This window comes from Rana temporaria, chromosome 1, assembly GCF_905171775.1.
Source record: "Rana temporaria chromosome 1, aRanTem1.1, whole genome shotgun sequence".
Taxonomy (NCBI): domain Eukaryota; kingdom Metazoa; phylum Chordata; class Amphibia; order Anura; family Ranidae; genus Rana; species Rana temporaria.
The window spans coordinates 188447688-188472423 of NC_053489.1; the positions used below are offsets into that span (position 1 = coordinate 188447688).

Here is a 24736-nt window from a genome sequence, read left to right on the forward strand (position 1 = left end):
GTGTAAATTCAAACATACAGTATACAGGATTACAGTATGTGTGCATGCATTTAGTTTTGATGAAATATTAAATTGTGACCACCACAGAGTCTGTTGTGCATACAATTCTATCTTTCATCACATATTTACTACCAAAGATTCAGTGGACACCACAATGTGCGGCAAATAACTCGCAAATAATAAAGTCAGATTTTTACGCAAAACAAAAATGAAGACAAGCTCATTAACATTTCAGTTCTTATTACAAAATGCAAGTGAATCTGACATCCATTTTAATCCTATTAAACCTAACAAGGATAACACACATAAATCCAGAAAGTGAAAGAAACACACAAAGTGATGAAGCGCAGAAGGTAAGCTTGTAGAACTGATGTGGTGTTACAAAGACTAATCAGAAACTTGGATGAGTATCTGCAATGCTGCAACCTGGGGAGGTCGCAGTCAGAGGTATGCGATTAATGCTTTGGAGAAAACTATTGTAGCACCCAGTGGCAGTAGCTAAACTTAGTGTTTTGATTAAATAAAGCAATGGCTTAAAGTGTGTGTAGGCAAACAATTAATTACACAAATCAAATACATATGTTTGAACTGCTTTAGGAAATTCATTGTTTGTAATTCTGCTCAGATGTTTTCTAATTCTGATACATTACCAGACACCATAGCCATGCCTTGACTATTTACTTTTCTCTACTGCAGTTAAAATAATACAGTTTGGTCAAGACTATGATAATACAGTGAAGATGTAGCTGTGTACTGCTGAGACCATCTCTGTATTCTCTTTGAATCAGCTATGTATTCAATTCACAATGCAGTAGGGTCCGATTTGCTTACAGTGCTGTGTCCTTTAATCCAAATGTTCCTGAATAGGAGATTATAGGAGGCTAGCATTGATATGCCCAGCCTATTACATTAGGTTGTGCCCCCCAGAGCACAAACACACATGCGTGTATATCAGCAGAGCAGTGGACGGTGTCAGTAGAACAGAGATTGGTGTCAATAGGGTCTAAACAGTCCGCTGATGTCTCACTTTTGAAACAGAGAAAGGGACAGAGAAAAGAGATTCCCCAGGAACGATCAGTACCGATCACTTACTAGATATGAAAGTACTACAGCGCTAATATGATAAATTACAAAAGTAAAAAACAACAAAAAACACCAATTGATAAAGCTGCATATATATATATATATATATATATATATATATATATATATATATATATATATATATATATATATATATATATATATATATATATATGTACTAAACCAATGAAATGTGATAACCTGTAATCAACCTTTGTTATTATCAGTGCACAGCCTGAGAATAATGTAATGATACCATCTCTCATGAGTGCCCATAGGTGTGCGCAGCCTATTGCATTAGGGTGTGCACCCCAAAGTTTATATTCTTACATACACACACATCATTATAAGTTTATGTAAACAAATATTAAAAAATGTATTAAAACATGGACAATATCAGTAGAGCAGTAGACGGTAGTGGGGCAGTATTTTTTTTTTTATTATTATTTTTATAATATTTTTTTTAACCTTTTTTTTAGGCGCCCAATTGGTGAAATACCAGACCCCTGATACCTTGCTTTTGAGACAGAGAAAGGGTCTAAGGACAGAGATTCCCCAGTCCTTTTCTTTGCAGCCTCAGCTGCACTGGACAGTGAATGAATGGGACGTGCTCTGTGCTAAGCAGCTTCCTTTACAAACACAGTTTTGTATGCTTCAGTTATGAATGGACGCAGGAGTGATCAGTACCGTTTACAAACTGTATTCATTCAGAAAATAAAGGGGCTGGTAAAAAACATATTTACCAGCCCCTTCCCCCACTCTCCATCCTGACACACCCCCCGCACATCCAGTGGAATAGGAGAGAAGGGAAGCTGGCAGCGCTGCAGGGGGTGGGACATGGGGGGCCCAGGCAGCAGGGGGAATCAGCGCTGCACAAGGTGATTAGGGTATGCGCCCGATCGCCGCTGGAGTCCCGCGATCGGTCCCCGGAGCTGAAGAACGGGGAGAGCCGCGTGTAAACACGGCTTCCCCGTTCTTTACTGTGGCGGCGTCATCGATCGTGTGATCCCTCTTATAGGGGGACACAATCGATGACATCACACCTGCAGCCACACCCCCCTACAGTTGTAAACACACTTCAGGTCACACATAACCCCATCAGCGCCCCCTGTGGTTAACTCCCAAACTGCAACAGCATTTCCACAGTAAACAATGCATTTTAAATACATTTTTTGCTGTGAAAATGACAATGGTCCCAAAAATGTGTCAAAATTGTCTGAAGTGTCCGCCATAATGTCGCAGTCACGAAAAAAAATCGCTGATCGTAGTAAAAGTAGTAAAACAATTTTTTTTTATAAAAATGCAATAAAACTATCCCCTATTTTGTAAACGCTATAAATTTTGCGAAAACCAACCGATAAAAGCTAGATAAAAAATAGGTAGAAGAATACGTATCGGCATAAACTGAGGAAAAAAAATGTTTTTTTATATATTTTTGGGGGATATTTATTATAGCAAAAAGTAAAAAATATTGAATTTTTTTCAAAATTGTCGCTCTATTTTTGTTTATAGCGCAAAAAATAAAAACAGCAGAGGTGATCAAATACCCCCAAAAGAAAGCTCTATTTGTGGTAAAAAAAGGACGCCAATTTTGTTTGGGAGCCACGTCACAGGACCGCGCAATTGTCTGTTAAATTGACGCAGTGCCGATTTGCAAAAAGGGGCCTGGTCCTTTAGCTGCATTTTGGTTCGGGTCTTAAGTGGTTAAGATACCTCTCAACTCAACTCAACTCATATCCAAATTGGGTTAATTACATCACCTGGAAGACCCTGTGTCAGGAATATTATGTCAGCATTAAGAGAGATCACGCATCATCTTGAGCTCCTTATACATGTACATTACACCCCACCCCTTTGTTCACATTTAGTGGTGGGGCTTGGGTGGGGCTTGGGAGCTGTCATTCATGGATAGTGAGTGATTGGATAAGATGTGCTGGCCAGTTAATGGGTTTTTCAGTGGGGAGGAATCCAAATCAAATAAATATTTGATTTGTTCACCCTTTGCCTTCAAAACAGCATCAATGCTTACAGGTACACCTGCACACAGTTTTTGAAGAAACTCAGCCAGTAAGTTGTTCCAAACATCTTGCCTGGTTTAAGCCTCCTACACAGCTGTTTCTTATTCAGTTAATGACTGTGTTTCAACCTACATATGAAATTGATGATGGTTGGCACCTCCTCTGCATAATTGGTTAATTGTGTACCTGACTCTAATGTCAGACGGTCGTTTTTTGTGATGAAAAAAAACGACGTTTTTGAAAACTTCATTTAAAATGACCGTGTGTTGGGAAAACGTCGTTTTATGTCTTCTGAAAAACGACAAAAAAAAAAATTCGAACATGCTCGAATTTTTTGTGTCGTTTTTCAAAACGTAGTTTTTTGTGTCAATGAAAATGATAGTGTGTGGGCAAAACGACGTTTCAAAACGACGTTTTTAAACCCGCTCATGCTCAGAAGCAAGTTATGAAGCTAGCTTCAATGGAAAAGAGTGCCGTCGTACGTGCTGAACGTAACCTCGCTTTGCTAGAGCATTTTAAAAAATGATGGTGTGTAGGCAACGTCGTTTTTGAAAATGAAGTTTCAAAAACGTCGTTTTATTTCATGATTCAAAACGTTGTTTTTTTTTTTATCACAAAAAACGACCGTCTGTACGCGGCATTATCCTGGAAGTGTAAAAACTGATACTGGTCTGAAACCAAAGGGTAGTAACACCAAATATTGATTTTATTTAGATTTTTCTTCTGTACACTCACTTTGCATTTTGTAAATTATTAGCAATAAACAATTAAAATATACAGTTTTGAAACCATTTTTACTTTACAGAATTTATTCACCTGCCTAACACTTTTGCACAGTACTGCACATTCTTTGTGATTGTGTAAGAGTTCTATCATGTACCCCTTAGGGCCCTTTCACACTGGTGCGTTTTTGCCGTGTTTTTGCCGCGTTTTCGCGGTAAAAATAGCGCTATTAAAACGCTCCCCATGCCCCTCTCCATTGAAATTAATTAAAAACGCGGTAAAAATGCGGTAAAATTGCAGTAAAAACGCAGTGTTTTACCACGATTTTAACGCTCCGTTTTTACCGCGTTTTACCGCATTTTTACAGCGGTTTTTAATTAATTTCAATGGAGGGGGCATGGGGAGCGTTTTATGGGCGTTTTAATAGCGCTATTTTTACCGCGAAAACGCGGCAAAAACGCGGCAAAAACGCACCAGTGTGAAAGGGCCCTTACTCATTTACATAAAGGGGTAGTTTCTGGGGTACACTTGTTTTTACAATGGGCTTCCAGATTTCGATAAGCCCCCTAACCATTCAACCCTACAAGCAGCTGGGAACTGTCATTTACTGGCAATTTTTCTTTAAGAACAATTTTTCTTTGGAAATGTCTCTTTTTCTATTGTAGGTTGTTAATTTAATTCTGATGCATTATTCACAAGGCATTACTAAAATTCTCTTCCAAATGGAATTAAAAAAAGTTATTTTTGCTTTGGTACATGTTCCCTAGAGCAGTGACCAGTCCTATGCCTTTTGTTTCACCATTCCTTGCTTGTTAGCCTGGAAAATCGCCATTGTTGATAACATTTGTCTCCTATTGACTTTAAAGGGGTTTGCATATGGCACTCCGAACCAACATTAGTACCATTTGGCAAACTACCCAAAACAAAACAAACCCAGGCACAGTCAGCTCATCACTAGTGTTGAATCACACACATTCATAGATACATTTAGAGGAGGAGCAATGAAATATTAATATACAAAGCAATACCATTTTTACCCTATATTAGACTTCAGTGAGTGGTATGAGTCTGACTGAGTAGTGACCCCTACTCACAGGAAACTGTTTCATATGGTTTTTATACTTGATATGTTTATCACAATCTATATGTAATGCAAAGTTGTCTTTATGTTTGTATCTGTGTCTTATCTTTAAATAAAAAATTATAAAAAAAACAATACAATTGACCTGAATGAATAGCCTTGGATGAAAAGGTCTGTGCCCCTCTTCCCACTGATATTCTGCTGTGAATTTCTTCCAAACATCAGAAGGCAATCCTCTGCCCCACTTTGCCTCACTTCCTGCACTTGTGGGACACTTCTTGCAAGCTTGCTATACTTTTCTCTTCCCACTCCCCAGTGGCACCAGTCTTTAAAGCAGCAGTAAACCGCTGTTTTCTTTTTGTACCCTTTTTGTAATGTAATAATGTGCTAGTATGCATCGCATACTAGCACATTATGTTAAACTTACCTGAAAACGAAGCCTTCCAGTGGCTCACTGTTACCGCTACAGGCGCTCCCATCTTGAACAGGTCTCTCTTTTTGGTTGTGACTGGCTGTGTGACTGGCCGGAGCCACCATTTACAGCACAGGACTCTAAAAGAACAGCCCGGGTAATAACAGTTACTTGCCTTTTGTAACTCAACCTCTTTGTCTAAAGCAGTCATTATGTAAATATGAAAATGACGGGTCCCCATTTTTTACCATGTGGAACAATGTGCTAACATCTTTGAGTCAGTGGTTGTAACATCATCAGCCCGCCTTTCTGAATCAGCCAAAGGGAGCTTTGTATTCATTCCTAGAATACATTGCTTTCTCTGAATGGCTGAGCGCTGATCAGATAGACTCTACTGTGTTCAAAATATGAGACAGGAAGTGTCGGCTCAAACCTGGAACACATTGCAGTATATTGTTTGTAGCCTCATAGTTTGTTTGTATCAAAAGCTGGATTTCAGCTTTAACCTGACTCACATGAAATAAAGAATAGAAAAGTTTAAAGCGGAAGTTCACTTAAAAGTACTGTTTATCCTCCCCAACAAATGTATTTTTCATTTTTTCAGGGAGTGCGTACCTTTTTATAATGGTAACTATTCTCACTTCTGCAATACTTACCGTATTTATCGGCGTATAACACGCACCCTAACTTTAAGAGGGAAGTTTCAGGAAAAAAACTTTTTAACAGCCCCCCTGCGTATAACACACAGGCACAGTTTACCCTCTATTTTCAGGGTAAAAAAGTGAGTGTTATACGCCAATAAATACAGTACTTAGGAAAGATTCCTAGGAAGGATTTCAGCTTTAAGCTTTGTGCTATTTTGATTCTGCTATATTTTACACCCTAGTAAGGCAGTGGAGACTGTCTCTGCCCTCCGAGCTTTTAAGTCACCCCCATTGGTCTTTTAATATGACTAGAGAAACCATTCTAATCTATAGAGGCTCCTGAGGTTGGAAAGGCAGAGCCAACATTTACAAGAATTTTGCGATTTTTTACATAACTTTAGTTGATTTTAATAATGCAATTAATGGATATTTTTACCATATGTCAAATTTCTTTTCAGACCAACCAGAGATAGCGAAGATGAAGAAGATGATGAAAAGAAAGGGAGAGGGTGCTCCTTGCAATACCAGCATGCAATGGTTCGAGTCTTCACTCAGTTTGTTGCAGAATCTGCAGATGTTGGTGGTCAACTAATACACATGCTTGGTCCTGACTGGCAGTTTGATATCACTGAGCTAGTGAGTGATTTCATGAAAGTTGAAGAACCAAAAATAGCTACACTGGAAGCAGGGAAAGTTCTAGTTGGACGGGATCAAGGAATTACTACAGTCCAGGTATAATCATATATCATGATTTATTTAGTTGAATGTTTCACTTACAATTTATCACGAGCGCGGTTCATCATGAAGCAGTTTCCTTATATAGGCGCATCTATGAGCTGACTACCCATTCAGTGCACGGGTGCACTTGCTGTGTCTACAGCTTATTTGCACCAACTCTCCACTTAGTGGAGGCAGGGCATAAATTGATCTTTTACAGTCATAGTAATAGCTGTCAGTCTGTCTTGTTGTAATTTTGTTGTTGTGAACTGCCATTGTGTGCTGTCATTCACAACAACACAAGCTGTTAGCTATGACTATGACTGTAAAAGATCAACCATTTTGCCAGAAACCCCCTGCAAAAGAGGCTTGCCCATGTAGATAAGGACAAGGGCCTCTTCTGAATTACATGAATGAGTTAGGGCTACCAATAATCATTCACAAAAATGTAAAGCAATCATAATTTACAAAAATGTAAAGCAATTATACCCACAGGCCCCGTACACACGACCAAGTTTCTCGGCAGAATTCAGCCAGAAACTCGATCGGAGCTGAATTCTGCCGAGAAATCCGGCGTGTGTACACTTTCCGCCGAGGAAGCCGACGAGTTCCTCGTCGAGCAAAATAGAGAACATGTTCTCTATTTCCTCGTTGTTCAATGAGGAAAGTTGGCTCGCCGAGATCCTCGGCGGCTTTACACAGAACTCGATGAGCAAAACGATGAGTTTTGCCCGTCGAGTTCCTCGGACGTGTGTACGGGGCCACAGACATATTTGACAAGTCCTTTTTATAAAAACAAAAACAAAAAATGTCCCCATGATATAAATTCATTGTCAATCACATTTTCCAGAAGATTTGTCATAGTGTGACTATATCTTTATTTACTATTTGCATTTTTTAGAGGTAATATGTACCCCTTACTTATTCACGTGGTGGTGGGGGGCACTTTATTTTAGGGGCTTCCAGATTTCAATAATTCCATCACCCATAGACCCCCACAACCATTGGGCCAGGGCTGTGGGAAAGAGGCTATTGTCCTCATCAACTTAACCTCTGGTAAGGTACCTTGCTCATATTGAGGGCACGTAGCCTGGTACAACAGCCCCAATTTTCAGTGGAAAATTATTAACTTATCTTTTTTAATTGTGGCATCAAATAAGAGCACAACCCATGCAAACTCAGGGTTTTCGTAATTATCTTGAGTAGAGGCAGGAGTCCTTCTATCCTGGACTGCTGGCTCTGTGAACAGTGGATAGAAATCTGCTGCAATGGTAGATTATGGCAGAACCCCCGGTAACTCATCAGGGAACCCTGTTAAAGAAACCCTGGTTTAAGGTCACCATGTTCAGAAAAACATTGCTTCCAAGAGCACATTCCTCTCCTATGTACTGCTGGTAAAGAGAGAGTTAAATACATAAAAAAATATATATTGTTTATTAACTCCTATGGGAAAATATAGCGTTTAAGTGCTTTGCCTTAAAAAGTCTTTTGTTTTCATAGCTAACCTTATAAATTTATGCAAATTGCCATATACAGTGCTAGAAGTACAAAATTATACCATACCACTTTAGACAGTATTTTAAAGCAAATATGATTATGCTGAGTTTTCATGCTAAATTCCATCTAATCAAGGCATTGGGAAACACGATTTTGCAGACTGATTACACATAAACTGTTTTACCTTAAATGCACATATTTTTTTTTCTCCTATCTTAAGTGGACTTTCTTTAAAGCCCTAAAAAGCTGCACTGTGCTGTCAATGCTTTCTGGAGACATTGAAATGATTAGGTTGCATCTGCCAGATTTGCTGTCCAGTATCCCTCAAATGTCATCGGCTGTTTGCCCAGCAGATCATTCAAACTTTAGGTTAAATGTTAAAAAAAAAATAGATGTTCTGGATTGGAAAAGCAATATTTCTAGCTAGCTATGTGAGACTAAGAGAGAATAATTGGTGCAGAATATTTTTCGAAATTATAGGATTCAGCAAGATATTCACATTTACTAGAGAAGGAGACAAAATGCCACCCACACGTTGAAGGCATACCTTTAAATCACATTAATTCTGTCAATAAGTGTTAAAACTTGGGTAATATATAAAGCAAATTAAGAAATTGCTATTTAGCAGACCATAGCGTCCATGTTAAATTAGTTAAAACAAAAGATTAACAAGCAAAAAGCTTGTTTAAAGTTCAGGCCCAAGACGTATCATTAAAAAGGATATATCCTTTGCATCTGCTAAAAGTTCTCTAACATGAAATGTTTTATGAAAAATATTGACATCACTTTTACAAAGTTGCCTCATGACATACACTATACAGTATATACAATTTCACAAAAAATTTATACACAAGAATTTGATCAGATAAGATGCTTGGTTATTGCAAATATCACTTCAAAATGATCTGATGATACTTCATCTCTGCTAAACCTATTTCCGCTGAAGAGATCCTGACTTCTGTAAAACAATTTTAAAACTTGATGGCCTTACATCATTATATTTCAAGAGATGCTTTGGGAAATGAGTCCCATGTTTATCTGATCTACCTGTATATAATATAAGGGTACTTCTCTTCTCTTTGAGGTTCTTTAATCCTATATCAATATGACACTGAATAAACATAGAGATCTCACTGTTTACAAAAGTTTCCAAAGAGTTTCCTTCACAAAAGGTTTAGCAAATAGATTTTATTAGATATTATATTAATATGTACTGTCTCCTAAACAAACAAATTAATAACGTCGGTCTTCAAATTATTCATTTATTCCGATTAGTATTAATAAGAGGTTGATTTGTTAAGTGTAAACCTAAAACATGCTTTTGATATGATGGGATATAATTCTCTTGCATTCATTTTGAAGGTGTTTAGATTTTTTAAGGTCAATTTACTGATTTATTTACTAATGTACTTATCAGGGCTCAAAATTTCAAGTCCTGCGCTACTAGCCAGGCCTTAAGGGTTACTCGCCACCAGTTGACCCAACCAATCCCTACCCTGCACCACCCCTAATTCCGCCCCTAAACGCGCCCTCAAATTATCTCATGAAATGACACTTACTTTTATGGCAAACTTTATCAGTGCAGCCACACCTGTGCCCACCATTGCAGTCTCTGTCCACTGTGCCCACCATTGCAGCCTGTGCCCACTGTGCCCACCATTGCAGCCTCTGCCCACCATAGCAGCCTCTGCCCACTGTGCCCACCATTGCAGCCTTTGCCCACTGTGTCCACCATTGCAGCCTCTGTCCACTGTGCCCACCAATGCACCCTCTTCCCACTGTGCCCACCATTGCAGCCTCTGCCCACCATCGCAGCCTCTGCCCACAATAGCAGCCTCTGTCCACTGTGCCCACCATTGCAGCCTGTGCCCACTGTGCCCACCATTACAGCCTCTGCCCACCATAGCAGCCTCTGCCCACTGTGCCCACCATAGCAGCCTCTGCCCACCATTGCAGCCTCTGCCCACTGTGCCCACCATTGCAGCCTCTGTCCACTGTGCCCACCAATGCAGCCTCTTCCCACTGTGCCCACCATTGCAGCCTCTGCCCACCATTGCAGCCTCTGCCCACCGTGCCCACCATTGCAGCCTCTGCCCACTGTGCCCACCATTGCAGCCTGTTCCCACTATTGCAGCCTGTGCCCACCATTGCAGCCTGTGCCACCATAGCAGCCTCTGCCCACTGTGCCCACCATTGCAGCCTCTTCCCACCATTGCAGCCTCTGCCCACCATAGCAGCCTCTGCCCACTGTGTCCACCATAGCAGTCTCTGCCCACCATTGCAGCCTCTGCCCACTGTGCCCACCATTGCAGCCTTTACAAACTGTGCCCACCATTGCAGCCTTTACAAACTGTGCCCACCATTGCAGCCTTTACGCACTGTGCCCACCATTTCAGCTTTTACTCACTGTGCCCACCATTTCAGCTTTTACTCACTGTGCCCACGATTGTAGCCTCTGCTCACCTGTGCAGAGGATAGCCCCAGGGGAAGAGGAGCTGGGAGTGGGGGGAGCGCGGGTACCGCCGGCATGCAGGGATTGATTGGGAGCCGTTCTCCCATCGATCAAGAGGGAAGAGAAAAGCCGCAGGATTACATAGCTGATAACCCGCTGTTACAGCTCACTTTACATTGCAGCTCCCTCTGCTCCGCGCACGGTTACACAGCCCCGCCTCCTGACCCCGTGCCTGTATCAGATTGACAGAATTCCAGTTCAATGCGTTCTGTCTATATGATACAGGAACGGGGTCAGGAGATGGAGCTGTATGTGACCGCGAGTGGAGTGGAGGGAGCTGCAATGTAAAGTAAACTGTAACAGCGGGTTATCAGCTATGTAATCCCGTGGCTATTCTCTTCCCCAGGGTGATTGATGGGAGAACGGCTCCCGATCAATCCCCGCATGCCGGCGGTACCCGCGCTCCCCCCCCCACTCCCAGCTCCTCGCCAGAAACTATTTTGCACTCGCAAAATGCAAGGGGAAATTTTGAGGCCTGTACTTATTACTGTTCTATTATCTGCTCTAGGATTATATTCTTATGTTGGGTATGCCACAGGGGTTCCACTGTATAGGTGCCCTCTGCTGTCCATCTTATTTTCCCTGGATATGGAACCATTACCTAAAGCAATATAGAAAAATTCAAATACTGTGACATAAAAAGACTACCACAAATTCAAATGCAGCCTATAAAAAGGTGACTTATTGGGCAGCTTTGTTTCCTGACAGGGTTTTTCTCTCCTGTAATTGTCAAATACATTGCAAGTGCACTTGGAAGGGCAGTCACTATATATCTGAGGGGGGCGTGCAAGCAAAATAAAAAACAACACTTTTGCTTGCACATGATTGGATGATAGAAATCAGCAGAGCTTCCCCTCATTTCATATCGTCCCCTCAGATATACAGTGACAGCCCTCTCAAGTGCACTTGTAGTGCACAGTGGATTTGCCTTTAGTAAATCAACACCAATGTCACCACTCTCACCATACCTGACTCATCTATTCTTAAACCTACTTGAGTGTGGCTCAGGGTGAAATTTCAGTACCATTAGCGGTAACCCCGAGCCACACTTGGGATTGCATTGCTGGATCCTGAAAAAGGTTACTTACTTTGTCACTGGGATCCCACGATGTACTCCTGCTGTGTCCGGTGGCTGTATCTTCTGCCCGAAGCTCTGTGTGCCCTGGTTTCCATCCCCTGTGAGCGTCGTGACGCAGGGGGGGGGGGGGTTGTGATTTATACCTTTTGAATCCACTCACATGGAAGAAAGTAGTGTTGAGTTCAGGCAAATCATCTGAGCTGGCGAGGTGGGACTACAAGTTGCAGAGAGTCCACTTATGGCTTGCAGGATGCAGGACCACTTATGTATTTGTACATGTTGATCATATGCCCCCCTTAATCTCCTATTCTCTTAAGGGAATAGATTCAGTTCCTCTCATCTTTCCTCATAGCTGAGCTCCTCCATGCCTCTTATCAGTTTGGTTGCCCTTCTCTGCACTTTCTCCAGTACCCAGATATCCCTTTTGAGAACTGATGCCCAAAACTGAACTGCATATTCCAGATAAGGTCTTACAATTGACTTGTACAGGGGCAAAATTCTCTCTCTCGCTCTCTGGAGTCCATACCTCTCTTAATACATGAAAAGGACTTTGCTCGCTTTAGAAACTGCAGCTTGGCATTGCAGCTATTATTGAGCTTATGATCTACCAAAACCCCCAGACCCTTCTCCACCATTGAATCCCCCAGTTGTACTCCCCCTAGTATGTATGATGCATGCATACTCTTAGCCCCCCAAGTGCATAACTTTACATTTATCAACATTAAACCTCATTTGCCACCTTGTTGCTTAATATGACAGCGCATTGAGGTCGGCTTAGGCCCTGTACAGACGAGCGGACAGTCCGATGAAAACGGTCCGCCGGACCGTTTTCATCGGACATGTCCGCTCGGAGATTTCGGTCTGATGGCTGTACACACCATCAAACCGAAATCCGCACGGACAGAGAACGCGGTGACGTAGACGACACCGACGTTCTCTATCGCGCGAGTTCAATGCTTCCACGCATGCGTCTAATCAATTTGACACATGCGTGGGATTTCTGTCCGCTAGTTAGACGTACTAACCAGCGGACATGTCTGCCGGACAGCTTCCCAGCGGACATGTTTCTTAGCATGCTAAGAAACATTTGTCCGCTGGAAATCTGTCTGCTAGCCTGTACACACGATCGGATCTGTCCGCTGACACTGGTCGGCGGACCAGTTTCAGCGGACATGTCCGGTCGTGTGTACGAGGCCTTAGTGTCAAATGTTAGTGGCAAATGACAGCGACAATTCTGCAACTGAGCAAATTTCAGTGATTTTGAGTTGATTACATTATTGAATAATTTTTATTATAATTATATTATTATTTGTTATAATTATTTATAATTATTTATTATATTATAATTTATAATTTTGTTTTAAAAAAAAAAATCATACCCAGGAAGGCTACAAGACTCTTGCTTGGTCAGATTTAAGTGAGTTATTTCTAAAAATTACAGGCCTACAGTATAAAACGCCAAATTTCCTTTTTTGGTACGTAATTCCAGACAGAATCATACCGCCAGGGAGGTTAAACTCTCCAGTATCTTCTGGAGCATATACCAATAATAAATCAACACTTGTTTTGTGGCTTTGAATAAAAAATATTGAGGAAGTATAACCTACAGTAGAAGGATATGGTAAGATGACATTCCAACACACATCCAAAGGGATTATTCTTAATTTTAGGACATTGGGAGGAGTCCACTATTCTGAAATGAGTAATATTTATGTTATTTTTCAGATCTGTGATAGAATAGCACATGCAAATATCCTTACTAAGAAAACTATAATATTCTTTAGGGGCCCAAAGCAGAGTTATATAGTTATATAGTTACATAGTAGGTGAGGTTGAAAAAAGACACAAGTCCATCAAGTCCAACATATATATAGGGTGGTTTGATGTCTAACCACCCCCAACACCTCCCTGTGTATCCATCCAAATCAGAATACCATAGCTAGCAGATGCCACGTGTTTGCATTCTTTAGGAAATAGCAGCAGTGGCAGCCACTCTGTGATAACTACCCCAAACTAACCTGGGCCAACTTGGGTGAAAGTGAGTAAAGCTCTTTCTTCACAAACCTCCAATGTGTGTGTGCGTGTGTGTGTGCGTAAAGGAAGGTGTTTTTTAACAGCTCTGGCACTGACCAGCTGACCACCAAGACATGCTGGTAGGTAAATTGGATCTTGTCCAAATTGGCCCAGTATATATATGTATATCTGTGTGTATGACTGTGTGTCCCAAGCGTGTCGAGATCCTACGGGGTAAAATGACCGCACCAGCCAAGCAGACACTGGCTGGAAAAAGCGCCTAGAGGCGATTCAGTTCGCATGTGTAGCGCTATACAAGTCATTCAGTCATTCATTCATTCACCAATGCAGGGGGGGAGGGGGAGTATATAACTAACACTGCCACTGTCCATCAATGTGTGTGTGTTGGGGGGGTTATATAACACAGCAGTCCATTTTTGACCCATGATGCCGGGCTATAAGTAGATGTGCATTCGTCTATAGTCGCCCACATCCAGATCTATTGAAGTCAATCAGTTTGTGTCCAGGTCCTCTTATTGACCTGACCACATCTGGCAATGCATAGAAATTACATATAAAAAAAAATGGAGAAAAAATCTGAAACATGCATACTGTATGTGATATCCGGTTCTATTTTTACTCAGCAGAGGATAATTCTAGGATCCCCTACAAAGGTGGAATGGAGGGCATCCTTGTCAAAGGGGCCTAAAAACCTACATAACAACCACGGAGCCTCATTCTGTCACCGCCTGACAAGTAACATTTCCAGCCACCTTGTCATTGGGGTGTTGGGTGATTTCCTGGAAACGGAATTCATAAACAAGCAAATAAATAAATAAATATTATCTGTGACATGTTTTTCTTCTTCAGTTTTTTTTTATGTTATGCCACAGTTTTAACATATACGTGTTGAGGCTGTTGAAAAGAAAAGGCAAATGCATTGAGAGTATTTTGCCTCAGGGAATACAGATAATATCTTGGATTTGGATCTCCTCAGGATGCCTATAAGATACAAATTTCAAATGGCTTAACATCATTGGTATTGGTGTAGATCATTACTTTTAAGATGCATTCTTTAGTTATAACTACAAGGTGATAAGCAAAACACAAATTAGACTTTATATATTTACATTTAGATGATTACATGGGCCAAGACCAGCCCTTTTAGGATCAGTTTTCTTATTTTCATAATCAGGCTTTTTTGTGCTGGACCATTTAGGTACTCTATACCTGCACTCCCAGCACTGGAGTTCAGCATTTTCCTGGGAATAAGGAGATGGGGGGTATATAGCATGACCATCTCTCACTCACACAGCTCTGAACTACAAATGTCTAGACCTTTTCCTCAACACATGACCCACTGCACCCTGGGCTGAGTCTGCTCCTATTGGGCACCTTACAGAGTGGGACAGTCTCTAAATTCCTGCTCCTTGAATAAATCCTCTACTACTTTTAAGTGGATTCATCTCCACTCAGCGGTAGAAGTATAGTTCCAGGATGACATCGGGCATCATAAGATCAGGAGAAAGAGCAGTGCAGAAGTACAGGTTAGCAAGTAAATAAAAACTGCTGAGAGGAAATGCAAGTGTTTACACTATATTACCAAAAGTATTAGGATGCCTGCCTTTACACGCACATGACCTTTAACGGCATCCCAGTCTCAGTCCATAGGGTTCAATATTGAGTTGGCTCTCCCTTTGCAGTTATACCAGCTTCAACTCTTCTGGAAAGGCTGTCCACAAGGTTTAGGAGGGTGTTTGTGGGAATTTTTGACCATTTTTCCATAAGCGCATTTGTGGGGTCAGGCACTGGTGTGGACAAGGAGGTCTGGCCCACAGTCTCTGTACTAATTCATCCCAACGGTGTTCAATCGCGTTGAGGTCAGAACTCTGTGCAGGCCAGTGGAGTTCCTCTACCCCAAACTCGCTTTTTCATGTCTTGATGGACCTTGCTTTGTGCACTGGTCCAAATCATTTGGTGAAGGGGGGATTATAGTGTGGGGTTATTTCTCAGGGGTTGGGCTTGGCCCCTAAGTTCCAGTGAAGGTAACTCTTAAGGACGTCAGCATACCAAGACATTTTGGACAATTTTATGCTCCCAACTTTGTGGGAACAGTTTGGGGATGGCCCCTTCCTGTTCCAACCTGACTGTGCACCAGTGCACAAAGCAAGGTCCATAAAAACATGGATGAGGGTCAGACCTTCTCATCCACATCAGTGCTGACCTCACAAATGCACTTCTGTAAAAACAATCAAACATTCCCAAAGACACACTCCTAAACCTTGTGGACAGCCTTCCGAGAAGAGTTGAAGCTGTTATAGCTACAAAAGGTGAGTCAACTCAATATGGAACCTTACGGACTAAGACTGGGATGCAATTTCCCAATACTTTTGTCGCTTTAACTGACAATTCCACGGTAGTACGACACTGTACCCAAACAAAATTGATGTCCTTTTTTCCCACAAATAGAGCTTTCTTTTGGTGGTATTTGATCATCTCTGCAATTGTAATTTTTTTTGCGCTATAAACAAAAAAAGAGCGACAATTTTGAGAAAATCACAATATTTTGTACTTTTTGCTATAATAAATATCCCAATGTTTTATTTTATTTTTTAAAAGCACAAACACAAGCACAAAAAAAACATTTTTTTTCTCAGTTTAGGCCGATATGTATTCTTCTACATATTTTTGGTAATAAAAATCATAATAAGCGTATATTGATTGGTTGGGGCAAAAGTTATAGCGTCTACAAAATAGGGAATAGATTTATAGCATTTTTTTTTTTTTACTAGTAATGGCGGCGATCTGCGATTTTTATCGATACTACGACATTATAGCGGGCACATCAGACATTTTTGACACATTTTTGGGACATTGACATTTATACAGCGATCAGTGCTATAAAAATGCACTGATTACTGTGAAATTTCACTGGCAGGGAAGGGGTTAACACTAGGGGGTGATCAAGGGGTTAATTGTGTTCCCTAGTGTGTGTTATAACTGTATGGGAAATGACAAATCGGGGTTTCTAGCTATTAGAAACGCACAATTTGTCTTTCCTCACAGAACAGAACAGGGACATGTGTGTTTTTTATACACACACGTCCCTGTTCTGCCTCTCGTGCCTGCGATTGTTTGCGGCAGGCGGTTACGCGACCGCCGGTCAGGAGCATCAGCAGCCCAGCATTGTAGCGGGTGCCTTCTATCCCATTTAAAGGGACCGACGTACAGCTACGGCGGTTCTTGGGATCCCCTCAATGCTCCATTGCTACAAGGTATTTGATAATAACTACTGTAACGTCTAAAAGTGGACCTGACATTAATATATAAAATGAAGAGGCTGCCTAACAGCTTGCACCTAGAGGTGCCTGCACATGCTATACCTAAAAAAGATTTTTCTGCTCCCAGCATTTCATACTTCATACTACAGTGATCAGCAATAGAGAGGTGTCTGCACTGCATTTTGGGGTGGGTGCAATGAAAAATCTGTCAATACTGAACTTTAAATAGAACTAGTATTCTTTAAAAACACAAACAGTCTCCTGCGCTTAGGAGCTTGATCACTTAGTGAACAATCAGAGTCTTCCGTTGGAATAGGGAATGACCAGGGATCTTGCTGCCCTCCTCAGAATATTTGGTATTCTTGAGACTAAAATGTAAAAGGAAACACGACCAATGCGTTACCAATGGCTAGGTTTAATTAAAATTGTATAAAAAGTCATGAATACTCACAAACCAAGTTAAAAACAAGCATAAACATCACTCTATCAAAAGCATAGATGCCCCTGAAAGGTTTCCTACTGGAACCAAACAGCCGGAGAGTCCCAACGACATAGATTACAGCTACGGATTATGCGTTGCGAGGGCGAACCCTCTTCCTCAGAGCCAAAAGTAATGGTACCCCTTCACACTGTCATCAAATTTATCATTCATTTTAAGTAAATATGAAGCTTAAAATACATTCTAAGCATGATAAGAATGATAAGGCTGAATCTGTGCAGCAAAAAGTTTGGTGTCACAAATCTGCCTCTTCATTTTTAGTGCAAGTTAAAACAAATGGCCTGTGTAAGATGGTCTTTATAACATAAGCCCCATTTTTTTAAGTCTAAAACAATTTGTGTATTATTTTTATGTAGCACTCCGCTGTAGTGACTGCTAATGAACTTGGATCCCCCACTCCTGCACAGCCATGCACACCAAATCTTCACAAACACCCAGAGTCTGAGAACAAACCGTGACATTTGATGTTTTTTTTTTTATTAGAAGTTTAATAACTTGGCTAGTGATAAGAGATTATGGGATGCTCACTTGACTTCAGCAAAACTTTCATCAAAACTTTAGAGACATCTTCCTATATACACATATATACAGTAAAACCTTGGTTTGAGAGCTTTTTGCAAGATGAGCAAAATGTTTTAAAAATGTTTTTACTTGATATACAAGCAATGTCTTGATATAAGAGTAGCATTGTGTCACAACTAAGTATAAAAAAGAAGAGAGGAGCCTCTAAGTGTAGCAATATGGTTACATTTAATGAAGGTACAACATTTAGCAACTTATTGCTACACTTAGAGGTGCCTCTCTTCTATTTTATACCCTGTAAAAAAATGCTTTTAATTACAAGCATGTTTCTGGAACGAATTATGCCTGCAAACCAAGGTTTTACTGTACAGTCTCCTTCGCTTTCCTCCTGCACACACTTGTTTGCTCCAGCTGAATCACTTGAGTGATCTGACAGGCTTTCACTCAATTTAGCAATAGCATATTACAGGCAAGAACTCGAAACCGCTCTGTGTAGCACCGTTGCAGTGAAACATCTTGTAACTTCTCCTCTGTGGCCACTGATCCCACCACCACCTCTTCAGGTACTTCCAACCCATCTGGCTGCAGCTGCCCCTTTCACTAGCCCTCCAGGCTAACTCTCCACACCAGTACACCAGACTGACTCTTTACCAGCCCACCCAGCTGACTCTCAGGAGTGTTGTCTATTCACTCTGTCCTCTCTCTTGCCCCCATGCTTCCAAAAAAGACTCCCTCTTGTGTGTTATGGCAGAATCCTTCTAGCATCCGAGCCCCGGCCTAAGGCCAGGTACACACGAGAGGATTTATCCGCGGAAACGGTCCGGGGGACCGTTTCCGCGGATAAATCCTCTGGCGGATTTTGATCTCATGGTTGTACTAACCATGAGATCAAAATCCCCGCGGAATTCCGATGATGACGCGGCGACGTGCGCGACGCTGTCATATAAGGAATTCCACGCATGCGTCAAATCATTGCGACGCATGCGGGGGATGGATTCGGACGGATTGATCCGGTGAGTCTGTACAGACCAGCGGATCAATCCGTTGGACTGGATTCCAGCGGATCGATTTCTTAGCATGTCAAGACATTTTGATCCGCTGGAAATCCATCCCCGGGGACAAAAATCTGCGGAAACAGATCCGCTGGATCGTACACACCAGGGGATCTATCCGCTGGAGCCGGTCCGTGGATCATTTCCAGCGGATCGATCCTCTCGTGTGTACGGGGCCTAAGACAGGACATCCCCCCAGACTAGGGGGCTCTCCTGAGGGCCACCGACAGCCTCCTTAACACTTTATCTCTATCTTCCACCCAACTGCCCCTTGGTGGCATGGCTCATGTCTATTTATAGAGTGGTCTGAGCCCCCTGCCAGCCTACCTCTGAGGATTGACTGAGGCTCCATAAATATTCAAGGCAGCTCCTCCTAATCTTCACCCTCTAATTCTAGATTCTCCAACCTTCTAGACCAGGGGGAGGCACCAGAGAGCTGTCAGGATAAGTAACCTAGCCTTGAACTTTAGTAAACTACAATTGGCCTACTCTTACTTTTAGCACACACTAGAGGGTGCTACATTTAAATCAGTGTTAGAGTATTTATTTATGTCACTGGATAAGTTGGCTCAATGGTCTTTTTAATATTTTACAAGGATGAAGGGCTGTAGAGGGTAGATAAATTGTACATATAAATACACTAAAGACACATACAACCTTCTAAAGCTTTGGAAGACCCACATTCTCCCCAGCTTTGTAGCTATATGGATACCAGCCCTCCTGCCTGCTGTGCTAGGCCACTATTTCTTTACATTGGGCACACTAATCTATTTAAAAATAATTTGCTACTGTAGCATCACAAGAGCAGCGTGAGAACAGAGCAACAAGATCCATGGCTGTACCTGTTATTTATATCTATTTATTTCTTATGTGCATGATATCTATTCCAAATGCTCCTCCTTATATAAAACCTGAATATACTACAAATTAAAGTAATACATACAGTGATACTTGTGGTATTTTCTTTCCTAGGTTCTTTCTCCTTTGTCCGATTCAATCTTGGCTGAGAAAACCGTGACAGTGCTGGATGATCGGGTGGGAATTGTAGAACTGGGAGTCCAACTTATTACTGGCCTGTCCTTGGCTGTGCAAGCTAGCAAGGGAAACAAGCGAGTCATCATCACAGCTACCACAGCCAGTGATATTTTGCATGACTATAAACAGGTACATCACCAAATTCTCTGAAAACTTCAGCATGTGAATGTTGCCTGTATGCTATGAAATCCTCACTGATTTATAACATATAGGGGCTAAAGAATCAGCTTAATTGAAATGTGTGTTTATTTCAGGTACACAATTCCATAGAAGAGTAGAGCACGTTCATTTTGCAAAGTGTCTTTTCACCTAACTTGGAGAATCAAATGAGGCCAAGTCAAAATTCACTTTGTAGAGATTACCTATTATCACTATGTGAATGGATACTGATCCCTCCCTTCAGTCAATTTTTTTTACAGAAAAAATATAGCAAAAAACTCTATGCTGAACAAAGAAATATGTTTATTCCTTTACAATATATATATATATATATATATATATATATATATAATTTTTTATTTATTTTTTATTTAGCTATAAGTTTGTGATTTGGATGTTGATTTAGATTGGAAACTGCTCCCTTTGTAAAATGCTCACATGGGTTAGTGAATAAGGTGAAGCCATGTTCACATATGACTGGGTATTTGAAACAAACACAGCTTTACCTTAATTACTAAACTATCCAAACTTTTATTTTACTATGTGAGCAGCCTATTTTCTTTTAGTGGATAACCCAAGTCTTATGTCAATATTTGTTAAGAGAGACAAAGTAATTGCATCAAGCCCCTGAGAGTTCAGTTTAGTGGCAAATCTACACATCTCTGCTTTCAATGCAAAAACAAAGATGAAAGATTACTCTGCATTTATATTTTGAATCACTAAAAATGCACTATACTTTACTTTTAAATTCAGTGCAATGTTATATCAAATTTCTAGTAAATTGCAATTAATTATTTCTTCAAGGTAATTTCAAGTAAACCGTTGTCATACTTTCAGTGCCACAAGCTTCTTTGCTAGTTTAAAAATGTAAGCACTGAATCGTGTACTGCTCAGGCTCTGACACCTCCTGTGGTTATTTAAAAGTGCTTAAGTACCTCTGTTTATTCATGTAGCGTCTCAGTTTATTCATGTGGATTAAATCTTGTCATCCCCCAATAGTGGCTTCTGCATTCTGTAGAAAATCCTTTAAGCAAGTCATTTAATTTGTTAATAGACAAAAAATGTAATACAGCATCATACATGTGTTTCCGAGTAATGCTTTCAGACTGATGATTGCAAGAACATTAAATCTTAGTGTCATTCTGCTGCAAAACAGAACATCAGGGGTCAATCAACACATCACCCAACTTACTGCAATATGCTGTGTGAAGTAAATGTATTAACTTGATGAAAATTGTTGAGCTTTAACAAGTGACGCCTCTACTTTTTGTTTAATGCAGGAAGCAGTTATGAGTGTTTGGATCCTATTCAGTGATGGCTCAGTAACTCCACTGGACATATATGAAAGCAAAGACTTCTCAATTGTGGTGTCTTCACTGGATGAGATGGTTGTGTCCACGTATCAGAACCCTTTATCTAACTGGCCAGTGGTGGTTGCAGAAGGAGAAGGACAAGGGCCTTTGATAAAATTGGAACTGGGGATTAGTGAGATCTGCCAGAAGTCTAAGAGAAAAAGTAGTCTTGCTGTTGGTACTGGAACCATCAAGGTTAAATTTGGCCAAAAAGACTCTGATCAAAAAGGAAATATGAATGAAATTCAAAACATTGATGATGATTTAAAGAAAATAACAAGTAAAACTACTGAGAAAGCTGCAGAGCAGGAAAGGACAGCAAACGAGTGGCCAAAACCTGGATCTGCTGTTGGTTCTGAAGATATAGTTAACAGAAACTCAACATCTGATTCTCCGTTAGATTATCAGAAGAACTATAATGATGCCCATATTGTTCCTGTACCATACACCAGTTTTCCTACACGAATAGCCTCAGTCCATAACCAGGAAAGCGAACTTGCACAGACTTCACGAGGTCTAACAGATTTGGAAATTGGCATGTATGCCCTTCTTTGTGTATTTTGCCTTGCAATATTAGTTTTCTTAATTAATTGTGTTGCTTTTGCATGGAAATACAGACATAAAAGGTTTCCTGTGGCTGATCAAACCAACATCCCTCATTCTCATGATTGGGTATGGCTTGGGAATGAAGTAGAACTACTGGAAAACCAAGTAGATATGCCTCTTCCTGCAGAAGAATGCACTACAATGATTGACCGAAGGTCACAATTTGAGGAAAGCAACTTTCTTCTTAATGGAGGCTCTCAAAAGAATCCATACAGTCAAATTATGCGGTCATCTGATTACACTTATGAAAAAGAGGAACAAAATGAGCCATTAAACCCAGGGGGGTCAAAGAGAAAACGGGTAAAATTCACATCCTTTACAACTATTTTGCCTGAAGAAGGTGGTCCATATACCAATGCAGTCATTTTTGGAAATGAAGAAAATATCAAATGGGTTTGTCAGGATATGAACATTGGGGATTCACGTGAACTTAGAGACTACATGGATAGTCTTCAGGACAACCTGTAAAATGCTATGATTATATTCACCTTTATGCCTTCGTTTTGTTTGTTTCTTTTTTTTTTTTTTAGGGTGGGATTATCCAATCAGCAATAGAGAAGCAGAACAACTCTTACAAGGTTACAGTGATTATACTGCTGATACATTTTTGGCACTAAATTACTGAGTGCACATGAGAGGTTTGTCAGTATGTTATGTTAATTTTGGGTGCCATGGGGTACAGAGAAGTCTCCAGGTAATCACTGCTAAACACAATTCCTTAAAATGACAAGTGAACTAAGTTGGTTACAGAACATGACCTGACACATACAGCCCTGATTTCTGCAGAACTTTGATCCATTGACTGTATGTCTGCTTGTAAGTGAACACTGTTAGGTTTACAAATAAAAGCACAGTGGACTTTTCTTGTAATATTTTAGATACATGTTAACTATAAATTTGAATGTATTACAAATGTGTACAAATGAAATATAAAAATAAAACACCAGTTTTTGATAGAGTAATTCTATTTTGAGACAACTGGTGGAGGAAGACAACTATAGTAAAATAAATATATGACAACTCAATTTGTTATTCCCAATTTGTTATTTATATCAGAGATGTATACATGTATTTTATGAATATCTGTTTATCATTTGTTTTTCATTAACTCTTAATAGTTAAAGTACTCGCATTTGAGAAACACTTACTGAGGGGTGTAGGTAAGCATATCCTCACCAGGCCTCTTGGCTGATAGACTGCTTCATCCAACTCTATGTGTACTGGAGCTAAAAGCCCTTGTTACCTTCTTTTTCAAGGGTATCTAGTAAGGACCCCCCATATAATAAGGTCAGCAAGGACAATAGGAGGCTATAATGACTAATATTTGTCAGCCTTGTATGTCTGTAAACACAAAGCTGGCCATAGACTTAATGGGACTGTTACTACCTTCTCCTGGAGAGAACAGTAAATTGGGTATGTTGGAGAACACATATCTTTGTCTGTGCCTATAGCGTCTCAATCCTTTTCTATAGGTGCAAACACAAAGACTGAACAGCTGAGCATTTGTTAATATAGAGAGTGCTGTGCTTCTCAGGTCAATTGGTTTTTAGGAATGTCCCTACCTAATAGCTTAAAATGGCTAAAAGTGAATTTATGGTGGAGGGATTAGGGGGTGCTAATGAAAATCTAACCAAATTAGTAGATAATGTACATTAGTGATAATTTAAGATATGTTAAAGTGCAGCGTGCTAATAATATAAAATTAAAAAATAATAATTCATAATATTGGTGATACATTCATATATAAAACAATTAATTAATTCAAAGTCCATCAATAATCCCCCCCCCCCCAAAAAAAAAAAAATATTGATGGACTTTGAATTAATTGATTGTTTGATATATGAATTTATCACCAATATTATGAACTATTATTTTGTTTATATTTTTAGCACAATGCACTTTAACATATCTTGATTTATCATTATCTACTGATTTGGTTAGATTTTCATTAGCGCACTCTACCCCCTAATCACTCCAACATCTAAGTTAGCACTTTTCACTTTCAGGGGAGCAGCTTTAAATTTAATTCCATTAATAGAGGGCACTTTTCCCCCTTAGATTCCTGCTCGTTATTACTAGGGGAATCGGCTATTTATTTTAAAATATGTGCAGTACTTACCCGTTTACGAGACGCATCCTCTCTGTCGCTTCCGGGTATGGGCTTCGGGAATGGGCGTTCCTTCTTGATTGACAGGCTTCCGAGAGGCTTCCGACGGTCGCATCCATCGCGTCACGATTTTCCGAAAGAAGCCGAACGTCGGTGCGCAGGCGCAGTATAGAGCCGCACCGACGTTCGGCTTCTTTCGGCTACGAGTGACGCGATGGATGCGACCGTCGGAAGCCTCTCGGAAGAATGTCAATCAAGAAGGAACGCCCGCTCCCGAAGACCCATACCCGGAAGCGACGGAAGAAGATGCAGCTCGAAAACGGGTAAGTACTGCTCATATTTTAA

At 40.6% G+C, this 24736-nt stretch overlaps 1 protein-coding gene across 1 annotated transcript in view; it reads left to right on the forward strand.

Moving 5' to 3' along the window:
* TMEM132B (transmembrane protein 132B) overlaps positions 1-23309 on the forward strand; it is a 751132-nt gene extending 727823 nt beyond the window's left edge. Inside the window, exons 7-9 of the mRNA XM_040347367.1 lie at positions 6420-6693; positions 20105-20296; positions 21607-23309. Coding sequence (XP_040203301.1) covers positions 6420-6693; positions 20105-20296; positions 21607-22752 — 1612 coding nt within the window. The 3' untranslated portion in view covers positions 22753-23309. The remainder of the gene's footprint in view (positions 1-6419; positions 6694-20104; positions 20297-21606) is intronic.
* Positions 23310-24736: the final 1427 nt, after the last annotated feature.